Here is a 21,020-nt window from a genome sequence, read left to right as displayed (position 1 = left end):
CTGAAGACTGGAGGGTGGCCAATGTAACACCAATATTTAAAAAGGGTTCCAGGGGCGATCCAAGAAACTATAGACCAGTGAGCATGACTTCAGTGCCAGGAAAAATAGTGGAAACTATTCTCAAGATCAAAATCGTAGAGCATAGAGAAAGTCATGGTTTAATGGAACACAGTCAACATGGATTTACCCAAGGGGAAGTGTTGCCTCACAAATCTGCTTCTTTTTTTTGAAGGGATTAATAAACATGTGGATAAAGGTGAACCGGTAGATTTATTTAAATTATTTTCTATAACGTCGCTAAGTTATATACCATCTAAGAAAACTAAAATGTCATGGGATAAGACACAATGTCCTTTCGTGGATTACAAACTGGTTAAAAGACAGGAAATGGAGATTAGGATTAAATGGTTAATTTTCTCAGTGGAAAAGGGTTAACAATGGAGTGCCTCAGGGATTTTTATACTTGGACCGGTGCTTTTCAGTATATTTATAAATGACCTGGAAAGGAATACGACAAGTGAGGTTATTTGCAGATGATAAAAATTATTCAGAGTAGTTAAATCACAAGTGGATTGTGATACATTTCAGGAGGAGCTTGTGAGGCTGGAAGATTGGCCATCCAAATGACAGATTAAATTTAATGTGGACAAGTGCAAGATGTTGCATATAGACAAAAATAACCCTTGCTGTAGTTACACAATGTTAGGTTCCATATTAGGAGCTACTATCCACGAAAAAGATCTAGGCATCATAGTGGATAATACTTTGAAATTGTCGGCTCGGTGTGCTGCAGTAGTCAAAAAAGTAAACAATGTTAGGAATTATTAAGAAGGGAATGGTTAACAAAACGGAAAATGTCATAATGCCTCTGTATCGCTCCATGGTGAGACCACACCTTGAATACTGTGCACAATTCTAGTCGCCGCATCTCAAAAAAGATATAGTTGCGATGGAGAAGGTACAGAGAAGGGCGATTAAAATGATAAAGGGGATAGAACAGCTCCCCTATGAGGAAAGGCTGAAGAGGTTAGGGCTGTTCAGCTTGGAGAAGAGATGGCTGAGGGGGGGATATGATAGAAGTCTTTAAAATAATGAGAGGTCTTGAACGAATAGATGTGAATCAGTTATTCACACTTTCGGATAATAGAAGGACTTGGGGCCACTCCATGGATTTAGCAAGTAGCACATTTAAGACCAATCAGAGAAAATTCTTTTTCCCTCAGTGCACAATTAAGCTCTGGAATTTGTTGCCAGAGGATGTGGTTAGTATAGTTAGTGTAGCTGGATTTATAAAAGATTTGGATAAGTTCTTGGAGGAGAAGTCCATTAACTGCTATTAATTAAGTTGACTTAGGGAATGGTCTCTGCTATTACTGACATCAGTAGCATGGGATAATCTTAGTGTTTGGGTACTTGTCAGGTTCTTGTGGCCTGGTTTGGCCTCTGTTGGAAACAGGATGCTGGGCTTGATGGACACATGGTCTGACCCAGCTTGGTACTTTCTTTTGTTCTTAAGGAAGGGGATGAATAAACATTGCAAAAAAGTAGGTAGGTGAAGGGATAGGAAGGGAAAAGTAGAAAGAAAGGGGTAGGTAGAGATAAATGAGGACATAGGAGAATGAGGAAAAAGAAATATGAAAAAAAAAGTTGGGAGAAAATGGTGAATAGGAAAGATAAAGGGAAGTCCGAAGGTAATGTACGGCTGATGGAGGAGAGGCAAGAGAGAAAAACAATGAGAGAACTAGAGAAGCAAAAGGTAGGAGAGGGAGAATGGATCAAGATTAGAAACAACTTTTCTTTTGACAGTAGCTAAACATCCAGATAAATGTGAGGATAGTCAAAACATACAGGATAGCAAAAGGCAAGGGATTGGGAGGGAATGCCGGGAATTACAGGCTACGTAGGTTGACCTTTGTAGTAAGTAATTTAATGGAATTGCTAAAACAGAGGAATCCGAAGGACTACAAGATCCGAGGCAGTAAAGTTCTACCAATGATAGGTCTTGTTAGATTAATCTTATCAATTTCTTTGATTGGGTAACCAGAGAGTTGGATCAAGGGAGAATGTTAGATGTAGTGAGGCTTTGACACTGATATGCATATTGACTTATAAATAATCTGGAGTATCCTTGGTGTGGGTTTAAAATGACTGATTGGGTTATAAACTGAAGGTGACAAACTGTAGTGATAAATGGAGTTCACCCCAACGAGAGGGGCATACCTAGCAGTGTGCCACAGGGATCAATCCTTGACCTGGTTCTTTTCAAAATTTTCATAAGTAATAATGCAGAAGAACTATCAGGAAAGTTTGTGTTTTTGCAGGTGATACCAAAATCTACAACAGGCTAAACATCCAGGAAGGTGTGGAAAACAGGATGGAGGGATCTAGTAAAGCTTGAGGAATGGTCTAGAATGTGGCATCTAAAATTTAATGCTAAAAAAGTGCAGGTTATTGCATTATAGCTGCAAAAACCCAAAGGAATGATACAGTATAGGGAATGAAATTCTTCTAAGCACAAAAGAAGAGTAGGATCTAGGTGTCATCATATTTGACGACCTTAAAGTGTCCAAACAGGTGGATAAGATGACAGCAAAAGCCAGAAAGATGCTCGGTTCATAGCAAGAGAAATGGTCAGCAGAAAAAAAGAGACAATATCACTCTTGTAGAAGTCCCTGGTGAGACCTCATTTGGAATAAGGTATACAGTTTTGGAGACTGCACCTGAAGGATATAACAGGATGGAGTCAGTCCAGAGAGTGGCTACTAAAATGGTCAGTGGTCTTTGTTATAATGCATATTAGTAGAGACGTATATAGATCTAAACATGTATACCCTAGTGGAAATGTGCAGGAAAGAATTCAATGTCCACACAAAATTCAATAATATAATGTTTTCATTTTAAACGGCAACTCTACAGTGTATATATTACAGCATTTAAAGGTGCAAAACGTGTTTTCCTTAACATAATTTGTTTTACTTTCTAGACAACTAAAATTCTGTCTGTCCCTCCCGACGCAGCCTCGCGGCATAACACGGGTTCGTGTCAGGGGACCCGCTTTGCACCTTTAAATGCTGTAATATATACACTGTGGTGTTGCCTTTTAAAATGAAAACATATTATTGAATTTTGTGTGGACATTGAATTTTTTCCTGCACATTTCCTGTGGTCTGCTGAGATTATTTGCGTGCAGAAGTGCTCCTGTTTGCTGTTTGGATTACCCTAGTGGAAAGGCAGGATAGGGGAGTTGTGATATAAGACCATAAGAAATGCCTTGCTGGGTCAGACCAAGTTCCACAGAGCCCAGTACCCTGTCTTCGATAGTGGCCAGTCCAGGTCACAAGTACCTGGCATCTCCCAATTTCTATTTCACTCTCAGGGATAAGCAATGGCTTTTCCAAGGGAACTTGGCTAGAAACTATTTATGGACTTTTCCTTTGAACTTGTCCAACCTTCTTTTGAACCCCACTATGTTAATTGTCTTGACCACATCCTCTGGCAACAGATTCCATAGCTTGATTGTGCGCTGAGTGAAAAAATACTTCCTATATTTTATTTTAAATCTGTCGGTTGCTAGTTCATTCATAGTGTCCCCTAATCCTAGTATTTTTGAAAGGGTAAATAACCGTTCACTATATACCCATTCCACTTCATTCATGATTTATAAAATCTCAATCATATCCCCTCTGTCATCTCTTCTGTAAGCGAAAGAGCCCTAGTATGATTAGCCTTTGTATATAAATCAGCTTTTCCTTCCCCTTTATCATTTTTGTCATCCTCTGTATCTTTATTATGTCTGAGTGTTTTTGAGATGAGGTGGCCAGAACTATACACAATACTGTAGGTAGTGTAACACCATGGATTTATCCAAAGGCATTTTGATATTCTTAGGGACTTTTATTTTCAGTTTTTATATTTTCCCTGGAAAATATCAGTGTGTGTTAGAAGAAGAACAAAAACAGGAGAAAGGGAAAAAAGATTCACCATTTTCCATGTAAATATCATTTTTGTTGTAGTAAAACTGATAAAATAATGGAAAAAAATAACTGAAAATGAAGGTCCCTAGATATACTCAGCTTTGTTCTCTATTCTTTTCCATATAATTCCTAACATTCTATTGAACTTTTTGATCACTGACGCACACAGAGCCGAAGATGTCAAGATATTGTCCAGAAGGACCATAGTCCTTTTATCCCTTTGGCATTGAGTGGAATAACTTGACTCCCTCACAGGCTTTTTACTTTGAATGTACTTGAAAATATTTTATTATATTTTTGTCTGTGGGCAAGCTTTTTTTTTTCCCAAGTGTTTTTGGCCTGTCTTATTAATGTTTTACATCTAACATGTACCTATGCTTTTTCCTACGTTCCTTATTTGGATTTGCTTTCCATGTTCTGAAATATCTTTTCAGCTGTCTTTTTCAATTCTCTATTTAACCATGCTGGTCTGTCATTTGCACTTCCTTCAACATTTTTCAATGCATGGAATACATTTTATTTGGGTTTCAAAGGTATTATTTTTAAGCTGTGTCCATGCCTCATGCAAACTTTAACCATTCCATTTAGTTATTTTCTAATTTCCGCATTTAATTATAGTCTCTCTTTTTAAAATTAGATGCTTCTGCAGAAGTTGTATTACTATCTTCCTTCCAATTACGTTATATTTGATTGGAATATGATCACTGTTTTAAAGTAGCCCCGCCACCGGTCCTGCATTCCACTGAGGATTAGATGTAAAATAACTCCCCCCTTGTCAGTTCCAAGATCAGATGCTCCATGAAGTAGATATTTATGGCATCTAGAAACTTTACTTCCCTTGCCTGTCCTGATGAGACATTTACCCAATCAATACTGGGATATTTGATATCTCCCATTTATTGTGTTGTTAAATATATTTTCCTTTCTAATTTATCATTTTACTGTCTGATTCTTCATCCTAGCCAGGTGGGCAGGAGTATACACCCATTGCTTTACTCTTCCCTGTCACACACACAGTACAGGGAAGAGTATAGCAGTGCATTTTGTTTCCTGCTGGACTTTGCTATTTCATCCTTAACATATAATGCCTCACTCCCTCCAACTGTTTCATCTTCCTTGTCATGTCTATATAATTTATACCCTGGTATCGGTTTTCCATTGGTTATTATCCTTCCATCCATCCTCTAAGATGCCTGTTATATCTACATCTTTAGTGCAAATGTTTGTAACTCTCCAATCTTACTTTTTAGACTTCTAGCATTCACATACATACAGTTTAGAGTATGCTTTTTTATTTGTATTTTTATTTATTTATCTGCTTATTAGCAGTTAATACCGATAATTTGGAATTCTTCATATTTGTTGGCTCTTATTGCACCTGGACTACTTCAACTTTACCATAACCTCTCTCTTCGGATATCCTAACATCTCTTTTTGTGCTAGCATCCTTTTATCATCATTTATTTGTTTCACACTTGTCCAGCCAAGGAGTTCAAAGTGTGTTACAAGAGTTGAGGATTACATTCTGAGTCTTACATTTGCGCATACAGGCTACGAGCATCAGTGGGTTTTAGTTGTATGATAATACTTTTGACAACAATGCTAGTAGCTTATGCTTCCAGGTTTGTTGTTGGATCAACTTTGGAAACTGCCGGGAATGTTTTTAGTATACCATGATCCGGGCAGCCGGAAAGGATTTTTCTGGGTGAGTGGGAGGATTAGGGTTGGGATGTTGAAGGGGCTTTCACATCTAACATTCACCTACTGAAGAGAGGTGAGAGGAAGGCCGGTATCCAACTGAGAGATTTTCAGCTATTAGAGTATACAGGAGTGGGGTGAGGGGATTGGCCCAGCAGGGCCCCTTTTGCATATATTTGGTTGAGGTTGGGAAGTTAGGCTGTCAGGCCTGAACTACACTTTTTTTTTTTTCTTTTTAAGACTGTCGCAACTTAACCGGCTACATTCCTTTGAATATATCTGGTTAAGAACAAGTTATCTGGCTACCTTATCTGGATACAGCTGAAAATTGGCTAAAATAGTTGGATGACTTTCCCCTTTCCTGGAATACCTGGTTTTTTATTCGGAATAGCTGCTGTCAAAGTAACACTAGAAGCTGCCAGGAGCGGTCATGGCATGCCATAATCCCAGTGACTGGCAGGGATTTTTCCAGAGGTACTGGTGGGTGGAAGGTTTAGGATTGGAGGTGGTAGGAGAGGAACTTCCACATCTAACTTTCAACAACTGGGAAGGAGGTGGGGCAGGGGCCAGTGAACAATGGAGATATTTTCAAATGTTAAAGTTTACTTGGGATAGGGTTTGCAGGGTCCCTTTTGTATATATTGGATGAGGGTTTGGGATTGGGCTGCCAATTAAAGTAAAGTTATCCAGCCATACATGGCTGGATAACTTTAAACCTAACTGGTAATAATTAAAGCTTTGTTATCAAGCTAAAAGTAGATAAATAACTTTGAGGAGATTCAGTGATATGTTTATCCTGCTGAACATCCAAAATACGTTATATGGCTAACTTTAGCTGGATGACTTGTCCAGTCATTGGCTTACTGAATATCGGCCTGATAGTTTACTAATGATAGTGTGCAAGAGGAAACAAAACTTTTTGAACAAGAGGGTGGAAGAACATGCTGTATCCTATTGTTTTGGAATGCTGCAAGTATTTAATTGATTTGGTTCTTCAGACCATAGACAGCATTGGTTTTATACTGCATAGCATGCAGACTAGCAGTGAGAAGGATTCTAGTAGATGCTTATGTTTGTTATGCCACTTGATGTCCTTGTTTGTTTGTTTGTTTATTTATTTATTTATTTATTTATACCGATGTTCCTGTATAGGATACATATCACACCGGTTTACATAAAACTTAACTGTCGCCGAAATGGCGGATACATTGAAACATGTGGCACAATGAACAAGGTGCAATGGACAAGCAGAAGCAATAAACATGTGGAACATTAGAAGTCTACTATAAAATTAATGGAGAACATAGGGCAATATTTGATGAAACTTCCAAGTAATCTTTAGGATAGCCGAATGAACTAATTTGACCCGCAGGAAGAGATCCACAAAAAAGTGCATTGAGAAAGATTCACTTAAAAGGATTCATAGAGGGACTAAGTGATTTCTAGTTGCGTGTAGATCCACGGCTAGGTATGATGTATATTCAGACAATGAACTCACTATAACACCATATACATAAGCTGAAAAATAATGTATTTTAATCGTGTGGTCACCTCATAAATTTACGTGGGCTTATCACTGAATACCTCACGTTAAGGTTGTGCAGCGTTTTGAAGGCTGCTGTGCACGTCTATTAACTTTACTAAGACTGTGCCTTTAATATATAATCATTGGTGACCACACTATCTTTGTCTTTTTGTTTTTGAATTTTAACTCGTATTATTTTCCAGAAGAAACCGGAAACTTATCTGAGCATTGCTTGAACAGTATTTGACAACACCGACCCAACCCAACACGATACGTGTTTCGTTGGCTTCATCAGGGGTGGAAAACATATGCGGGCTGTTTTGTCTCTGTTTTTCTGCATGCACTGCTATTCTGTTTCAGCTTTAAACTAGCATAGTTTAAAGCTGAAACCAGCATAGTTTAAAGCTGAAACAGAATAGCAGTGCATGCAGAAAGACAGAGACAGAACACACCGCATATGTTTTCCACCCCTGATGAAGCCCACGAAACACGTATCGTGTCGGGTTGGGTCGGTGTTGTCAAATACTGTTCAAGCAATGCTCAGATAAGTTTCCGGTTTCTTCTGCAAAAAAATACGAGTTAAAATTCAAAAACAAAAAGACAAAGATAGTGTGGTCACCAATGATTATATATTAAAGGCACAGTCTTAGTAAAGTTAATAGACGTGCACAGCAGCCTTCAAAACGCTGCACAACCTTAACGTGAGGTATTCAGTGATAAGCCCACGTAAATTTATGAGGTGTCCACACGATTAAAATATATTATTTTTCAACTTAATGTCCTTGTTCATAAAGAAAGGTAGGTGAAGGTATAATAGTGGGCCAGATGATAGTCTGGTTTCCATGACAATGAGCCTGTTGTGTGATAGCCTTGGATTATCTTTCTTTCTGTGGGGAAATATTAAAAGATCAACACCAAAGAGTGACTTTGTTCTTCCCTATGCTTTTTCATAAGCCAAAAATTACATGGATCCAACTGAGTATCACCCACTCAGTGTCCTATTTAATAGGCTCACTGTTCCCTCTGCTACATATATTAGGCTTATAAAACTCTTATTGATTTATTTACAAAGTCCAAGCTCCTCAATTTATCGCTTCTCTCCCTGCATTTATGAGCACTAGAGCAAGGGGTAGAGTATGAAATTCAAAAGTTGTTTTTCCAAGGACACTTGGGTCAGATCACTGTAAAATATGTTTGCATTCTGTGCAAGTCTCCCTGTAGTTTTATGAAGGAAAGAGAGGTCTGTAATAAATGAGACTTTTGCTTCCAGGAAGGTAGCAGAGAGACATTCATGTCCAGTGAGAAAAACAGATTTTTAACTCTTCCAGTTGATAAAGTTCTTGTTAAAGCTCATATTACACAAGAAGCTTAGAAAAAAAAGAAACTGCATATGATGTGAATTCTACAGATGAAGAAATGTTTTGCTCTCATCTACAAATTTTAATTAAAACAACTTCATCATTTTTTAAGCTTCCCATAGATGTGAGCACTTGGTTTTTTTTCATTTGGCACATGTAATCATATTGTAAAGCACTATTTAATACATCTAAGCTAATTCAAACCAATCAGAATAACTTCGTGTTTTGAATTTTTATTTAATAAATGTCAGAGCCATATGGGATTCTTTCTTCTCTTGCTATTTCCTGTTCCTTAGGGAAATAAAAATTCATGATATAAAGTGAAATTTAAATACTTCATCTAAAACATGCATAGATTAAGTCTCTTAATTAGTTTGTATACATTATTTACATTTTGCCAGGGTTTATTAATACATGTTAGCAGATTGTACACTTTCAAATTCTCAGTTTAATTCTAGCAAACCTAATAACGTGAATAACTAAAATCAGTACATTGCAGCAATGTTTTTTGTCATTTTCAGAAGCCCAGCCCCTGTACGAGCAGACACCGCACAGTCCTCAGGATCTTCAGGGAAGCAGGACATTAAACCACCTCGTTTGAAGAAGTTAACCCGTCAATACAGCTTGTAAGTCTAGTAGCTGCTGTGTGGGTGTGATGAGCAATAGCTCAGATTTACCTCTGAGGTGATTAGCTTAGTTCCTGTTATCTGGGCTTGGAGAGAATATCCTCTTCAAGAGATCACAAAGAGTCCCAATTCCCGGATAAACAATTATACAGAGATTCTAAGCCAGTCACCATATTTAAGAACAGGAAAGAAGTTTTCATTGCTGAAGATTTAGCTCTAAAAGTAAAAGGTGTGTGAATTTATTTATTTATTGAGAAGGGAGGAGATTTGTCTCATCCTGCATTGTTATATAGAGATAATTGTTAGGCAATCAGGAGGTGGTTTGACTCTGTGGACCTCTGGAGTTCGTTCAACATGGTAACTTGGGTTGTAAGAAGGACTGTGTCATCTATCAGTGGAAAGGGTTTGGTATTTGCTAACTTGCCTTGGCTCAGTATTGACAGGGATTTGAATATGAAAGATAAAATAGTGTGAGAGCAGATATTTTCTAGAATATCCAGGAAATCAAATGGATGTAGTTATGTGTTAAGAAAGGAATGTTACAATTATTTGCTAAACTTATAAAAGAAAACAGGCACACTAATATAATTTTAGTTTGTCTTAAGAAGGTTCATTAAGCTGAATGGAAAATGAGAACAATGAATATTTATGGCTGCCTCGTAAATTATGCCTTCTTGCTTCCATATTTCGTATTCAAGACCCAGAGGAGTTGAACCATGGGCTATCATTTCTGGGTGCTGATGCTGTAAATTCTAGGACATTAGAGGGCTGATGCAATATCACGCATGTAAAAACATGTGTCCAAACTGAGCGCCTGTTTTTTTCAGCGCGTGCACATCCACCTCTCCTGGGCACATGCTGCAATATTCTAATTAGCTGCTGCGCTAAAAGGGCACGCTACGGATAAATTCGTTCCTAGCGCTCAAAAGCATCAGGCTTCCAGCAGATGTGTGGCTGTGTGCGGGTTAGGAAAATGGGTGCTCAATACGAGCGTCTGTTTTATCCCGCCGCAGATAATTTACTGGCACAGTATACACATAATATTCACAGCCTGGAGCGTGTGTATTGTGCGCCCAAAATGCTATTTTTTCCTTTCATCAAACCTTTAATTTTTTTAATAATTTTTAGTCATTGCAAGGAGTGGATCTTAGTATCGCGACGATACTAAGTAGGAAGAACCACAGAAAAGAAGTCTTTTTTTTGTTTTTTAGTTGAGCCCTTGACATGTGGCAAGACTTTATGCCTGCTCTGCGGCTGGAATTAAATTTGTCATGTTAAAAAGTGAGTGTCTGGTGAACAGTGATGTTTTTGTATCGGGGGTAATAGCTAATAGCCTCATCAACCATGCATTTGCATGTGATGAGCGCTATTAGCTACGCATGCATTTGGAATGCGCATTTTGGACTCGCTAATCCCTTTATTGCATCAGGTGTTAGTCTAGCGCGTCCAAAACGTGCGACCAACCGTGGGTTAACCTGTGAGCTAGGCTGAGCGCACTTTATTACATCAGCCTGTGAATGTGGACTCAGCCAGAACAGGATTTTTCAATTCATTCTGTTACATGATGGACAAACCAATACACTATTTACTCTTTTACCGCAAGATTATGCATTTATTAAGATAATTGTCATTGCATACTCGCCAGCAATGTAAATTGCTATCACATTCCCTCATGACAAACCTGCCAATAATGTTTACTACTACTGTACACATTGATATAGAAAATGTGTAAATGCTTCATTGTGGCATATTGACTGTTTATTTGTATAAATATGTTAATCATGATTGTATAAATAATACATTTATACAAATAATACATTTATACAATAATTTGTATAAATGTATAGATAGTTTTTGCTCTCCTCTGCCTTCAAATTGACTTTCAGGTCTCTGTTTAACCCAAAACATCAGTGGTACACTTGCAAGGTGGTTAACTGCACAGTACAACAGTTGTAACCAAAACAATGGTGTGTCTTCATAAGGGCTCTAAGAAAGCATGGGGAGGCCAACAGTGTAATGACCATGAGGAAGTATGAGAGGATGGTTGAGAGATCGGGTTGAAGGCCCATGGAGGGAGTTTGCCGGGTTGCATTTGAGATTTTTTTTTATGCACATCTACCAAAAGAGGATGCATCTCAACTGGGCAGATTGGATGGGCCATTTTGATATATATCTGCTGTCATTTATTATGTTACTATATTCTCCCTCCAGCAAATCTTAGATTAAGACTGTTTCATTTCCTGTTTGTAAACATTAAGGCCAATATTCAGCCATGGGAAGTCTGGCTAAGTTAGCTGGAAAAACTTAGCTAACTTTTACTGGATATTCAGCAAGGTGCTCACACTGCTGAATATACCTTGCATTCTAAAGTTAATCCGCTAACTTAGCCAAATAATGCTGAAAATCTGCATTTATCCAGCTAAGTTATCCAGATTGCTGATTGTGCCCCAGAATACCCCCTCCCTGGATTTAGCTAGCTTACGTTTTAGCTGGAAAAAATGTTAGCTGGCTAAGTGCAATAAGAGGAGCACAGCCAGATATTGAAATGGTGCCATTTGTTCGGCTAAGTCCAAACTTAGCCAGACAAACGGCACTGAATATGGACCTCTATAAATGTAGCACTGATCATTGCACAAAGAACTTTACAAAAATTGCAACCAGGACCCTTAAATCTGTCTCTGAGACTTTCAAATTTTAGTTCCAAAAAGTACAATCTTATATATATATATAAGACAGAGAGTGAGCATGAGCTATGTATTGAGTTTGTTGTTATAAGGCAGTGCTAATTTATATTAACAATTCAGTCTTCCATCTCCACCACAGACCCAGTTCATGAAAATATTAATGAACCACTCTCTGAAAAGGTGTTTTGAGGAATTCTAGAATATCTACAGCTTAATTACTTTTTTTTCTCAGCCAATAATTTTCGTACTTCCCAAAATCTGATAAACCCCAGTAGCATGCAGGCAGGGCCTTCAAGTTATTCACTGAATTCTCTAGGCTGGTCATTAGAAGATTAACTAACCACACCCATGTGAAAAGAGGAGAAGTAGTCAGCAGAAGAACCAAGAAAAGGGAGTGTGAGGAGAGATGAGAGAAAAAAAGAACGGGACATATGTTGACCTGGGACGGGAGTGCTGTATGGGTGCGTTGCCTTAGCACATTGTCTCTCTCTCCCCTGCCCACTTGGTGGTGATGTATTTAGTACACTGTGGGCAACAGGGCCACAGTCGCTTCAGAATTGCAAAGAAACACGTGTGGGCTGCTACACAAGCTCTCCTACACTGTTGCCAGCCCTGAGAGCTGGCTCTTAAAGGCACAGTAGCAGCAACAGTGGGAGAGAGACAGGAGAAAGACAAAGGAAAGAGAGGGGGAACGGGAAAAAAGGCAAGCAGAGTGAGAAGCAATATAGGTAAGGAGATGGAGAGAAGAGTAGAATTTGGGAGGAAAGAGAAGAGCAGCAAAAGAAAGGAATGGGAAAGGCAGAGAGGGCAGAGCAATAGAGGAAGGCAATGGGCAGAGGCAAAGTAGAGAGGAAAACAGAGCAGTGTAGAGGAAGGTAGAGCAGTGGAGGCAGAGTTAGGGGCGGAGCTTGGCTGGCCCTCCCCAAACAAAAAGGCATTCTGCTGCCTCTGGCACACAGTGCATAGAGGGGCAGATCCCAATCTGTCTGAACTCATGTTACTCTTACCACCATAACAGCTCCCAGGATTTGGGGAATTGCATAAGAATTATATAAAGAATGTAAAGAATAATAACTTTAAAGTAAAATTAAGGAGCATGAGAAATTTTGATATGTTCTACACTCTTATGGTAGGATACTTTCTTTAAATTTACTACCTAAAATCACTAATTCCCTGATTGAACTTTAAATTGTGGTCACCATGGTTAATGTGGTATTGTGTTTTGATTCTGGTGTTCCCACATCCTAAATTGCAAAGCTTAAAACATGCTGGTATAGTTTCCTGTCTGTGAGATCCCAGATGAGCAAGTCTGCACTATAAAGTCACATTTTAGAATGAATGGGCAAAGCAGCTGCTCAGACCTAGAAGCTTCTTTAATGTTGTTTTCTTTTTCTTATAAAGCAAGAAGTGGGCAAGAACAAAGTGGAGAATTAGTCTAGTGGTGAGAGCAGCAGGCTGCGAGCCAGGGAAACCAGCATTCCAATCCCACTCCTTGTGACCTTATCTCAGGTACAAACTTAGATTGTGAGCCCTTTGGGGATAGGGAGATAGCCTAGAGTACCTGAATGTAATGCACTTTGAAGTGCCAAAAAGCAGAATATAAATCAATAATATCAGCAAGAGAGCAGACAGATTTGAATATCTCATTGGAAGGAATCCAGGTGGGCTTAAAGTTTATCTTGTATAGTTGCAACAGATAGTATAACTGGGTTAGAAACCCAGAATCAACATATTACTGATAGAAAACCAGTATTATAAGTGGTTGTATGATATATGGTTACCTATTGTGTTGCCCTGGTTAAAGTTATTAAAAATTCGAGTATAGAGTTTTAAAAAAAAAACATTTTTCCTTGAGAAAACTTCATACTTTTTAAACTAATACCTTTTATTGATAAAAAACATGTTGTACGTGACCTATCAAAACCAGAAATGTTCCTTTATCAGAAGTGGCAAGACTGAAGTAAGGAAGCATTTGTACCTTCAGAGAGTGTCTTAGAGAGAGACCTCTATGTTCTCAAAGGCTCTTATTAGGCCAGTACAAGATATCACAATAAAGAATACATTAAAATTATATTGTTTCTGATTTACAGTAACTGCATAAACTGTAAGTAAAGTCCATTCTATTATAAGACATAGGCTTGCCTAGAATTTATTTCCCAAATCACAGGAAGTGTTACAACTAGAGGAACAATATGTTTTATATTAATCCACAGTGATGAAGATGACCTTCCTCCAGCACTTGCAGCAACTATAGCAACGGAAACAGCAACAGAAGCAGCAGCAACATCACAAAAAGCTGAAATGCCAGAGACTTCCGATGGAGAGTTCCATTTGTCACCTTGTAAGAAGGTACAGTAGGAAGAGATGATGGACATTTAATGGAGAGACACATGGCTGAATAGGAGTGATGGCTGGAGTAAGAGCACAAAATACAAAACATTATTTTGCCAAGGTATAGCACCTTAATCACATCCTTAACCAAACTGTAAGGAGTCTGAGGAGGAGGGTAGAAGGGAGATGAGGGTCTACCAGACACAGATACAGTGCTAGTATATCTCCACAGATATGCCATGTGTATTTATGGCATACTGACTAAAAATTGAAACATATTGGCTTTATATCACATTTTTATTAACATTTCCACTTGTAGTAAAATATATTCTTCTAACCCTGGACACTTGTGTAATTAAACCATGTTCATTTATCCTATGTATAGTAAGATGTGCAATATATTTACAAACAAAAATATATAATCACAAGAGGTAAAAATAATCACAATTAAAAAAAATCAGTATCAGATAAGGAATATGTGCTTGCAGATGTAATCTACTGCCTCTTGCAATGGGTCACAAACAGTGGTCAGACATAAGCACTTAAGCGTCACGTCATTTACCTGATCCTTATATTTCTATCAACTCATTTTTAAATTTATCACTTCCACATGAAAATTACTGTTTAGAAAAATACTTAACTTGCAAAGAACCTAAACAATAACTTGTGGCAAAAATGATTTCTTGAAAATACCCAATATGGCTAGTTTTTTGATAGGAGAGCCTGTCTTCTTTAGGGGTTAACTCATCAATTCTAAAGCAACAATAGAAAACAAATTGATCAATCGTACAACACATTCATATCTATAAAATATAAAATCATGTACACCTCTCACTCTCATGGATACAACAAGCACTTAGGCCTGGATTTATCAAAATGCGGTAAGTATCGCATGCGATAGCAAAAGTGGCGTGGTTTATCCAAATATTAATTTTATCGCAATCTGTGCTAGTTACCTATGCGAAGAGCTAAGTTAGTGCAAATTGCGATAACATTATCAGACTTTGCGATAGGAGCCAAACCTGTTGTATTTCCCACATATAACCACTGGGGGGGGGGGGGCGGAGAGAGAGAGAGACTGGCCATAATGTCATCTCCCTAGATAGGTATTTGTATCCCTATGGTAGTCCCACCTAGTAAATCGAGGTGAGGGTTAGGTATCAGTGTAGGGTGTTAGGGGCCCCTTTGACATTCAATGTTAGATGTACGAACAGAACAGTGGTCTCTTGTGAACATTTGATGACCCTCGGAATGAGGAAACTCACTCCAAGATAAGATTTGGGCAATGTTCTCTCAACCTAGCTTGATGGACTCTCTACCTGGGTAACATCAAGCTAGGTGGAGAGAACATTGTACAAATCTCATCTTGGAGTGAGTTCATATTGCCGTAGAAGGAGGTCAAAATCCCCTCCACGTATTTTAACGCTGGGTTTCTCTAAGACAACAAATATAAAATCTGCAAAAGTATGGTGCAAACCTAGGCAATGTTTAACAAAAGGAGCTTCATGTTTTTGATGCGAAATAACATTGCAATGTTCAATCAAACGAATTCGCAACTCTTTGCCTTGCCAATGTACATTAGATCACATGCACACACACACACACCACAATGTATATCACTCCTGATGAAGCACAAGATTTTCTTTGAGAGGAGTTTTAAAGGCAGTCAATCACCACTAAGTGATTGCATGCAAATACACCACACATGCCGCAAGGAAAATGCCCAAAATTCCTTTCAGGTATGTTACTCATATTGGAGATCTCACTATCTTTTAATACTTAATTAAAAAGGGTCATTAGTATTCAATCCATTGCCCCTCATTGGCTTCAGGCAGGTATCTCCCATCCAAGCTCTGATGCAAAGATATCTCAGTAATACTTTCATTTTGTACGCCCGACTCTCTGGAACTCTTTGCCTGAAGACATTCGCCTAATTTCTAACACCAAAGAATTCAAAAAGGCCTTAAAAACTCACCTCTGTACAATTGTCTATAACACCAGATAACTAATTCCTAAATGCCTACCCTCTCTTCTAATCCTTATCTTAATTTTAATCATGGTTTATGTAGTTGTCTATTTTATATGACCCTGCTTTATTTACTTTTTAATTTACATTTTTAAACCTGTCCTGATGTCTTTTATATATAATCTCAATTATTATGTATGTGTTACTGTAAACCACCTAGATGGATTATTTTAATCTTATTAGCGATATATAAAACTTTTAAATAAATATATTCAGAATAAACCAACCAGGCGCAATCATTTTGTGGTGATCGACTACCTTTAGAACCCCTCTCGGAGGGAAGTAGCTTGAGAGCCTACCTTGTGGATTTCTTTTCGCTGAATTTCCTTCCAAGCCGAGCCTACTGGGGGCAAGAGAGCCCTTCAGCCCCAACGGGAGCCACGACCGGGTGATGCCCATGGAAGGGGCAGAGCCGAGGTAGGCCGATAAGAATCGGCCTGCGCCGGCACGCAGCAAAGCCTGGCGTAGACTCTCTATATTGCTGCTTTTCTCTGGTATGTAAATTTGACTTAAGGTTTTGGTTTCTTTTTTATATTTCTTATGCACTACTCCCCTTCATAAGAGACTTCTCTATACAAACAGTGCTGCCACTACTGAGGCAGAAGCCTATTGCTAAAAAGATATTGTTTTTCAATTGGTATGCCCCATACAGAGAGGCCAAATTAAGGCCAGCCTCGAGTTCAGCAGAGATTGATTCCAAGCAAAGGTCTGTTTCAGAGTGGATTGGACCCTCTTTAGTAACCCCTGTGGGACAGACTGCTTTAGGTGAGATGTTGGAGCAAAACACTACCTATATAGTCACTGAAACATCCCTGAGTCTGGGGGCTCCGGAAACACCACCTCCTCTAGGTATGGAAGGGTCTTCCCCCAAAAGAATCCCTGGAATTAGCCTAGGAATTTCTAAAGATCTGGATTTAACAGGAGAAATTTCAGAAGAACAAAAAGGAGCTACTAATGAGGAACTCATATTACAGATGCCTACCAATATATCTGAAGCTATAGAAGATGGAAATATTTCAGTAAAGCCAAGAGTTGAAAGTACCCCAAAATTGATTGGACTTAATAAAAAAGAAATGTTTAAATCTATAAATCTGAAACCTGGAAATTTAACAGAGTCTTTACGAGATTATATGGTAATATTAGATCAATAGTGAAGTTAACAGAGGAAGTTAGAGTAACTAATAATTCAGTAAAGGAAAATAACCAGAAATTAGAATTTCAAGATAAAAAAATAAATGAGATAGAATCTAGATTGGTACAAGTTGAAAAGGTACAAGGCCAACAGTTTACAATTGAATCAGAAGTCCAAAAAAGGTAGGAAAATCTTGAAAATACCATTAGGTCTTTAAATATAAGGGTGACTAATTTTCCCATTTCAGAACATCTAGGGCCAGCTGAGTTGTTTAAATCTTATGTATTGAATGTTCTTAAATTACCAGAACAATGTTATCCAGCTATAGTTAGAGCCTTTTATGTGGGAGAGAAAAAGAGACAACAGGAGGTGAAGGATAAAACTAAAGGGTCTTTAAATATTACCGATTTACTTGAAAAATCACAAGATGAACTGGAAATTTAAAAAAAAGAGGAATATTACTTATACAATTTGCCTTTATAACCGACAAGGACAATGTACTGAAGTATTTTTTCCGTAATAGACTAAGTACTTGTTATGCTCAGGCTTGTGAACCCTTGGACCGACGGGAGGATGGTATACCTGAGGATGTGAATCCGTAGGTTCTCCCGTCGGATGGCGAGGCAGAGCAGAAGAGGCGACCAGCTGACCCTCGGCACTGGAGACTGAGGCAACTGTGGAAGCAGATGACTAGTCGTGACGTCAAAGAGAGGAGCGGAGTCTTCGCCACTGGAAGTCCGCGATCCCTCCATGAGGAGCCCATAGGGACCCGGACCGCTGGGACTTAGGTGGGCCCTTGGAGACGATGGTCCAGAAGAAGTCCGAGGTCAAGTGCCAGAGGGTCGTCGCTTACCAGTCGAGGTCTTACACCAAGGGATCGCCGCTTGCCAGTCCGAAGTCACACACCAGGAATCACCGCTAGCCGATCCGAAGTCAGGAACCAGGAACACCAAGACAAGACAGGAACAAGGATCCAAAGTACAAGAACTCACCAAGGCAAGCAGACCTGACTACGTGGGACGTTGCCAAGTCAAGGAATGAGCAGAGGAATCCTCCTTTTATACTTCCTCTACTCTGGCTCATAGGGGACAGCTGTGGATAGTTAAAGGGACCAGGTCCCTTTAAATCTGATGAGGGGGCGCGGCCTCGCACCCAAAGATGGCGGCGGCCATCTTGGATTTCCTCCACAGAGGAAACACTGCAGGGACACCGCGAGGGGAGGAGCAGGGTGCTTCCCCTGCTGGCAGCCACCATGGAGGCCCGCACGAGCGTCTGGACAAGAGGGGTCTGACTTCCCCAGCTTCTTTGATGCTGCCGCGGTGGGCCCGCCGCCGCGGACGAGGTAGGGGGTCGTGGCCGCAGCCGTCTGCGACCGCAGGACACAACAGTACTTTTTACGGGCAGAAGATTTCGATGTTTCCAGATCTGATTAGATCCACTCAATTACGTAGAAGGGAGTTTTTAGCTTTAAGAAAGGAAGTTGTGAACAAAGGTGGTTTCTTTCTCTTGAAATATCCCTGTGGCTGTGTTATCAAACTTGGGGAGAAAGACTATTCTTTCTTCAATCCAGAGCAACTTAGAAATCTCCTGGGCACATAAGAAACCGGTTGTAAAATATATGAGTACTATCAGCACTTTTTCTGAATGATTAGATTACCTTAAGATATATTGCTCAATTTCAAATAGAGGAGTCTCTTAATTTGCCTGTAATTAAAATAGCTCTGCAACCTCCACTGTCAAGGGAAACCTCTTGATATGTGGTTTATGTGGTTGCTATCTATGGATCAGCCTCTTAATTTAGCTGGCCCATTGGGATAGCTCCCATGTTTTATTCTTTAATTTTTTAACAAACAAATTTCTTATACTTATTAGTGTAATTAAAATAGAGCAAATTGATATATTTTTTGTTAGATAATATTTCAATGTGTTATATAAGATGTAATTTGTTTTGAAATTCATAAAAAAAAAAACCCTCTCAAAGTTCTCTTTTCATCAAAGAACATCTTGTGCTTCATCAGGAGTGATAAATATTGTGGTGTGTGTGGTCTAATGTACATTGGCAAGACTAAAAGAGTGTTGCAAATTCGGATGATTGAACATTGTAGTGCTATTTCACAGCAAAAAAATGAAGCTCCTTCGGTTGAACATTGCCTGCGTTTTCAACATACTTTTGCAGATTTTACATTTGCTGTCTTAGAGAAACTCAGGGTTAAAAAAACATGGAGGAGATTTTGACTTCCTCCTATGGCAGCATGAATAACATTGGATTTATAAACTTCATACCATCCAACCTTTTGGTTTGAACAAAGAAACTGATTGGGGCATTTTTTAGTCCCCTTCATTTTTCTCATTGGTTAACGGCCTCAACAAAGACAGGTCTTTAAAAAAAAAAAAAAGATAGGTTTTCATTGGTATACAATTATTGGTCATTGTTGGGCTTTCGTGGCTTCTAATTGATGGCAAGGGTACATTTTTGAATTGCATTTGTTTGTTTATAAGGAAGTAGTCAGTGGGATATGTTGTGTGCTGCCAAGCTAAGTACTGTTTGTATCCATGTGAGTGAGAGGAATACATGGTTTTATTTTTCATAAATATGAATGTGTTGAACAATTAATTAATTTTGTTTTCTATTTTTGCTTTAGAATTGATGAGTTAACCCCAAAAAAGATAGGTTTTCCTGTGAAAACACTAGCCATGTTGGATATTTTCAAGAAATCAATTTTGCCCCAAGTTATTGTTTAAGTGCTTTGCAAGTTAAGTATTTTTCTAAATGTAATTTTTATGTGGAAGTGATAGATTTAAAAATGAGTTATAGAAATATAAGGATCAGGTTTATGTCTGACCATTGTTTACTGCCTCTTGCCCACAATAGGTTGCAGATTACATCTATAAGCACATATTCATATCTGCTACCAATCCTTTAATTGTGGTTATTTTCACCTCTTTTTTTTTTTTTTAATATATATATTTTTTTTATTTTACATGAGGTGTCTGCTTTGTGTATTTTTATATATTTACAAATATTTTTTTCTGCATTTAGAGCCCCACAAACATAGGCAGTTCATTTTCTTTGGAACCTGGTGACCTACTGATGGATTTCACAGAAGCTACACCTATGGTAAATAATTTTAGTTTGCACTTTTATAATTAACTTAAGATTAGACATTTACAAACAAGAAAAAGGTTACTATAGCAATAAATAACTATATTAATACACTATACATGGAAATCATGGCTGGAGCACAGTTTCTAATATGGTTTAGAGAATAGAAATGAAGTATTGTTAGCTTGCCAAATATAAAATTATTTAAACTACTCTTGGTTTGCTAACATGGTGCTCAATTTCTTCCTTATAAATGTAGAAAAGGCAATGCTTCACAGAGCTGAAGCAGCCATTGTGTAAACAGCCTTTATAGAGTATTTATACTGTTAAAGATCTGTGACTGAGCTGGGATTCTTCACAGCCCAAAACAGGGAGAAAGTAGTCAACCAGAGAGAGAGAGAGGACATATACTGCTTTGCTGCTTTGAGAAAGAGAAACGGAAAACAGGAGATTGCTGCAAGGTGTAGTCCCAGGAAATCTTAACCTAAAGCCAATCTGGTGGAAGGTACTAACCACTGCGGAATGTGATAGTAAGTGGGGAAATATAGGTGAGGCAAATTAAG

At 38.5% G+C, this 21,020-nt stretch overlaps 1 protein-coding gene across 3 annotated transcripts in view; it reads left to right on the top strand.

Annotated features, from left to right (window-relative positions):
• EPB41L4B (erythrocyte membrane protein band 4.1 like 4B) overlaps positions 1–21,020 on the top strand; it is a 709,272-nt gene that overhangs the window by 604,175 nt on the left and 84,077 nt on the right. For all 3 annotated transcript variants that reach the window (XM_029589854.1, XM_029589857.1, XM_029589855.1), the window contains exons 20-22: positions 9,077–9,181; positions 14,079–14,214; positions 20,395–20,472. In XM_029589854.1, coding sequence (XP_029445714.1) covers positions 9,077–9,181; positions 14,079–14,214; positions 20,395–20,472 — 319 coding nt within the window. The remainder of the gene's footprint in view (positions 1–9,076; positions 9,182–14,078; positions 14,215–20,394; positions 20,473–21,020) is intronic.

This window comes from Rhinatrema bivittatum, chromosome 2, assembly GCF_901001135.1.
Source record: "Rhinatrema bivittatum chromosome 2, aRhiBiv1.1, whole genome shotgun sequence".
In the NCBI taxonomy this organism is placed as follows: Eukaryota; Metazoa; Chordata; class Amphibia; order Gymnophiona; family Rhinatrematidae; genus Rhinatrema; species Rhinatrema bivittatum.
This window is presented reverse-complemented; position numbering and strand designations above follow the sequence as displayed.